The sequence below is a fragment of the Portunus trituberculatus genome, chromosome 29, assembly GCF_017591435.1.
Source record: "Portunus trituberculatus isolate SZX2019 chromosome 29, ASM1759143v1, whole genome shotgun sequence".
Classification (NCBI taxonomy): Eukaryota; Metazoa; Arthropoda; class Malacostraca; order Decapoda; family Portunidae; genus Portunus; species Portunus trituberculatus.
In genome coordinates, this window is record NC_059283.1 from 13,487,203 (window position 1) to 13,493,444 (window position 6,242).

At 39.8% G+C, this 6,242-nt stretch overlaps 1 protein-coding gene across 1 annotated transcript in view; it reads left to right on the top strand.

Annotated features, from left to right (window-relative positions):
- The first annotated feature begins 2,439 nt into the window (after positions 1-2,439).
- LOC123510575 (degenerin mec-10-like) overlaps positions 2,440-6,242 on the top strand; it is a 5,972-nt gene continuing 2,169 nt past the window's right edge. The window contains exons 1-3 of the mRNA XM_045265853.1: positions 2,440-2,524; positions 4,049-4,248; positions 4,880-5,009. Coding sequence (XP_045121788.1) covers positions 2,443-2,524; positions 4,049-4,248; positions 4,880-5,009 — 412 coding nt within the window. The 5' untranslated portion in view covers positions 2,440-2,442. The remainder of the gene's footprint in view (positions 2,525-4,048; positions 4,249-4,879; positions 5,010-6,242) is intronic.

Below are 6,242 nucleotides of genomic sequence, written 5' to 3' on the forward strand. Positions count from 1 at the left end.
CCGCCAGTTTTTCTCGCCCCTCCAACTGCTTACTCTGTATAAAGGCCTTATCCGTCCCTGTATGGAGTACTCTTCGCATGTTTGGGGGGGTTCCAGTCACACAGCTTTGCTTGATAGGGTGGAATCGAAAGCTCTTCGTCTCATCAACTCCCCTCCTCTGACTAACTGTCTTCAGTCTCTTTCTCACCGCCGAAATGTTGCATCCCTTTCTATATTTTATCGCTATTTTCATGCTAACTGTTCTACTGATCTTGCTAACAGCATGCCTCCCCTCCTCCTGCGGCCACGCTGCACAAGGCTTTCTTCTTCCTCTCATCCCTATTCTGTCCAACTCTCTAATGCAAGAATTAACCAGTACGCTCAATCATTCATCCCTTTCACTGGTAAACTCTGGAACTCCCTCCCTGCATCTGTATTTCCGAATTCCTACAACTTATCTTCTTTTAAGAAGGAGGTATCGAGGCATTTGCTCCCCTAATTCTGGTTGACGGTTTAGGCACTTTTTGTACTCTTTGGAGAGCCAGCGCTCAAGTGGGCTTTTTTCTAACTTTCTTTTTTTTGCCCTTGGCTGGCCCTCTTCCCTAAGTAAAAAAAAAAAAAAAAAAAAAAAAAAAGATAAAAAAAAGATAAACTAAAGAAATTCAAATCATCACGACCTGATGAAGTATATCCAAGGGTTCTAAAGCAATGCAAGGAAGTCGTCAGCGAGCCTCTAGTGGTACTTTTTAGGATGTCATTGGAGTCAGGTGAGGTACCGAAAATGTGGAGAGAAGATAATGTGGTTCCCATATTCAAGAAGGGAGATAAACCCCTAACGTCTAAGTACAGGCCTGTCAGCTTAACTTCAGTTGTGGGTAAATTAATGGAATCAATAATAGCGAAAAACATTAGGGAACACCTAGACAAACACGGCTTGATAAATCAAACACAACATGGATTTACGAAGGGGAAGTCGTGTCTTACAAACTTGTTGAGCTTTTATAGTAGGGTTTATGAGGCGGCAGATAAAGGTGATAATTATAACATTCTATACTTAGATTTCAGTAAACCCTTTGACAAGGTACCTCACCAGAGGCTCTTAAAAAGGTTAAAGCACACGGTATAGAGGGTAGAATATTAGGTTGGATTAGAGCGTGGTTAGACGACAAGCGACAAAGGGTAGTAATTAATGGATCTAATTCCGAGTGGGGAGAAGTAGTTAGTGGGGTGCCACAGGGCTCAGTTTTAGGGCCATTATTATTTCTAATATATACAAATGCCTTGGATAGTGGAATCAATAGTGATATCAGTAAATTTGCGGACGACACAAAGATAGGTAGATTAATTAGGTTCGATTCGAATGCCAAGGCTTTGCAGGCTGACTGAATGGACAGATAGATGGCAAATGTAGTTCAATATTAACAAGTGCAGGGTACTGAGCGTAGGTAGAGATAATCCAAGCAATAGGTATACGATAGATTTCGAGGCACTAGGAAGTTCCAAGTATGAGAAAGATTTAGGAGTCATAGTTAGCTCTGATCTCGGTACAAGAAAGCAATGTATTGAGGCCAGAAATAAGGCGAATAGAGTATTAGGATTCATTTTTAAAAGTGTTAAAAGCAGGAGTCCTGAAGTAATGCTAAAATTATACTTGGCTCTGGTCAGGCCACATCTTGACTATGCGGTACAATTCTGGTCCCCACATTACAGGAAGGACATAACTCTGTTGGAGTCAGTGCAAAGGAGGATGACTAAAAAGATACAGGTAATGAGGGATATTCCTTATGAAGAGAGACTGAAAAAACTTAATCTGCATTCCTAGGAGAGACGTAGGTTAAGAGGAGACTTGATAAAAGTATTTAAGTGGTATAAGGGTTTTAACAAAGGGGACATGAATGTAGTTCTTAGGATCAGTAGCGGGAACAGAACCAGAAATAATGGGTTTAAACTTGAAAAATTCAGGTTTAGGAAAGAAATGGGAAGAAACTGGTTTTCAAACAGACTGGTTGATGAATGGAACAGTCTCAGTGGGCATGTAGTCAGAGCTGAGTCAATAAGGAGCTTTAAAAGAAGATTAGATAAGTTCATGGATGGGGAAGATAGATGGAAATAGGTAGCTTGAGCACACAGGGACTGCCTCGTGTAGGCCTGTCGGTCTCATGCAGCTTCCCTCTTTTCTATATATATATATATATATATATATATATATATATATATATATATATATATATATATATATATATATATATATATATATATATATATATACACACACACACACACACACACATATATATATATATATATATATATATATATATATATATATATATATATATATATATATATATATATATATATATATATATATATATATATATATATATATATATATATATATATATATATATATATATATATATATATTTGTCTATCTATTTCTCTATCTTTTAGTGTTGGTTCATGCGGGGAAAGAGGTGTGAGGAGGTGGGATCCTGGTCTACCATATACACTGTCCTCGGCATCTGTTACCAATACAAAGTCCGTGAGTAAGAGATTTAGCTAAGTTTATCTCTAAAAATTACATTCTCTAAGATTCTGAACAAAGAAAACAACTTATTAAAAGGCAAACTAGTTGAAATCAATTGAGTGTCTGATAGAGTGTCTTTGATCTTAAAAGTAGTGATATCATAATGAATAGTGATATGTCTTTATCTGAAACGTCATTATCTTATCAAGCCGAGGCGGAACAGCCTTGATGATAAGGAAAGATTAGGTTTTTGTTTCCCATTTTATCAGAACGTTGAATGTTATCGCCAAATGCATGAAGATTTCTGTTATTGTTGCTGAAAACAGGATGACTCTCTGTTCTGCTAAGTGGACATGAAAGCCAGACACTCCAGATTAGCAGTCACTAGAAAAACAGTGAAGGTGTTATTAAACCTTCGCTGGTGCTGTTGCTGCCGGTGGTGGTGGTGTTAGTGGTAGTCTTGTTGTTGTTGTTGTTGTTGATGATGATGACGATAATGATAATGATAAAGATGCATATTATTATTTTATTCACCTTGTAGTAAAAGAATAACCCAAACTTTTGTCTTGCTGTGGTATTTGCAAGCTATTCGTTGTAATAATGTCCCGCTGACAAAATCTTTCATTCATTTAGCCTTTGCCAAATGTCATCAAGCTTTTTTGGGTAATATCATCATCACCATCAGCACCACCACCAGCGCTACCTCTAGCATTGGCAACAACAACAGCAGCAGGAGTAGCAGCAGCTGAGATGGTGGTGGGAGTTGGGTTTCAAAAAAAATTATCTTTCTTTTTTCTCCAACTCTTTTGTCCCTGTTCGAGGAGCCGTACCTCAGTGGGGCTTTTTTATTTATTTATTTTTTTACCTCGACCGGTTTTCCTCTCTTACTTAAAAAGTAGCAGTAGCAGCAGTGATGGTAGTGGAAGCTAATGTGTGTGTGTGTGTGTGTGTGTGTGTGTTGTAGCCTAGTGTGAGGTTATAGGCAAGTGTAACAGCAATGATGGTGGAACCTGTGTGTGTTGTAGCCTAGTGAGAGGTTATAGGCAAGTAGCAATAGTAGTATTTGCAATGATGGTGGAAGTTGTGCGTGTTGTAGCCTAGTGTGAGGTTATAGGCAAGTAGCAATAGTAGTAAAAGTAATGAAGGTGGAAGCTGTGTGTGCTGTAGTTTACTGTGAGGCTGAAGGCTAATGGTAATAGAAGTAATTATAGTTGCAGAGGTAGCAGCAGCAGTGTTGGTGATGGTGGAAGCTGTGTGTGGTATAGTTTAGTGTGAGTTTGAAGACAAGTAGTAATAGAAGTAATACTAATCGTAGCAGCAGCAGCAGCAGTAATGGTGGTGGTGGCAGTTGAGTGTAATTGTGAAGACAAGTAGTAACAGCAGCAGCAGCAGTAGTAGTAGTAGTAGTAGTAGTAGGGATGGTGGCAATTGTGTGTGAGTTTGAAAGCAAGTAGCAATAACAGCAGTAGGTGGTGGTGATGGTAGTGTCAGTTGTGTAAGAGTCTGAGGGCAAGAGTCCACGTCCCTGCCTCTCTCAAGGGGATCCAGTGCAGACCTCGGGCATCTTCAACAACATGTACCTGCTGCTGCATGACACGGAGACGCACTACTACAACGGCGACAGCGGCTTCAAGATCCTCATCCACGACCCTCGAGACGACCCAGTGATCGACATTCGGACCCACGGCACCACCATCAACCAGGGCTGGGGGAAGGACGTGCGTGTCGCTGTCAGGGAGGTGTGTGTCGCAGCTGCCATGCCGTGTCGTGTCTCCATGCTCACGTTTTGTTTCCCTGATAGTGATGATAGCAGCTATATTGATAGTAGAGATGATAACTGATGACTAATGATGATAATGATAATAGTAATAATAATAACAACAATAATAAAGATAATAATACGAAGAAGAACGGTGATAATAACGTTAAGTATGGTAACTACATACATTAGATTACAACAATTAAGACATTTCTCGCCATTTGTCAGCATAATTGGAGTTTGAATTCTTTCATCACCTCCTCTTTTTCCTACTACCTTTTTCCCACTGAGTAGTAAGGTCACCTGGTCGAGTTATTTTTTTCCATCTGTTTCTATTCATTGCTTCCTCTTCTTGTCACGCTTCAGTACGTCTTTTCACCTTATCTTCTTTCATTACCTCACCTTTGCCAACTAGGGTGTGTTTTTTTTTTTCAAATGGGTAACCTTTCTTTCGTATTCCCTTCAGTTCAAGACCATCCCATGACTCGTTTCCATATTCATTCTGGTGTCATGTCACGCTTCAGTACGGCTCTCCATATTATCTTCTTTCATTACCTCACCTAGGGTGAATTTTCCAATGAGTAGTAACCTTTCTTTCGTGTTCCCTTCAGTTCAAGACCATCCCGACGAAGCGCTGGCCGTGCATCACCAACACCAGCTACTCCTCATCGCAGTGCATCTCCCGCTGCTTCCTCACCGCCCTCTACGCCCACACCGGCTGCCTCATGCCCTACATGCACGGTGAGAACAACCTTAACCCCTTCAGTGCCATGACACGCTTCCGTATTCATTTTACTGACTTTTTGAGAGAACCATACAGAAAACGCCATTCCTAACCTGAGAGAGCCACAAAGAGAATGCCATTCCTGACCTAAGAGAACCATATAGAAAACACCATTCCTAACCTAAGAGAACCACGGTAAGAACTCCATTCCTAACCTAAGAGAACCACAAAGAGAATGCCATTCCTAACCTAAGAGAACCACCATAAGAACTCCATTCCTAACCTAAGAGAACCACAAAAAGAACGCCATTCCTAACCTAAGAGAACCATACAGAAAACGCCATTCCTAACTTAAGAGAAGCACAGTGAGAGCTTCATTCCTAATCCAATAACAATAAAACTTCATTCCTAACCTAAGAGAACCACGATAAGAACTCCACTGACAACTCGTTTTTTATTTATACCACGTGGACTTTTCACGGGAATTTATGGGCTAAAGGGGATACTTTTTAGGGTACCTCCTATCTCAAAGCCCACCCGCTAAGAAACCGTTGCCCCAAGTGAGGAAGCCCAACCTACACTCGGACCGTGGACAGGATTCGAACCCGTGCGCTTGGAGACCCTCGGACCCCAAAGCACGCATGGTTCCACTGTACCACGGTGGCCCCAAATCTAACCCAATCTATAATAACTTGTTATAACTTAACCTCCAATACGGTAATCTAACATAACATCAAGTAATTCTATGTAACGTAACCTTTCATAACATGATCTAACATTTAAGAGGATGGTTTCAAGACATTTTGGACAACGCTGCCGGATCTGTAAGGGAACTGGTATCCAAATGGCCCTTTTTTTCACTTTTTTTTTCTTTTTGGTACCTTTGGCTTGTTTTGCTCTCACACATAAGAAAATATAAAAAACACGATCATCTTTTTTTTTATGTAAGAGGGAGAACTATCAAGGGCAAAAACATTAATATTAGAAAAAAAAAGGCCCACTTGAATTGTAGTCTCCAAATCTAATGTAATCTAACTGATATTACCTAACCTAACCTAACTTATTCTTAATCTAAGCGACTCTTATTAAATCATCCTAACTTAGCTTAACTTAACCTAACCAAACTTGACTTATCCTTAATCTAATCGACTCTAATGTCAAGCCAACCTAACGTGATATAGCAGTATCCTTAACCTAACTTGACCTGAATAATTTTTCCTTAATCTAATCGACAAAAATATACCTTAACT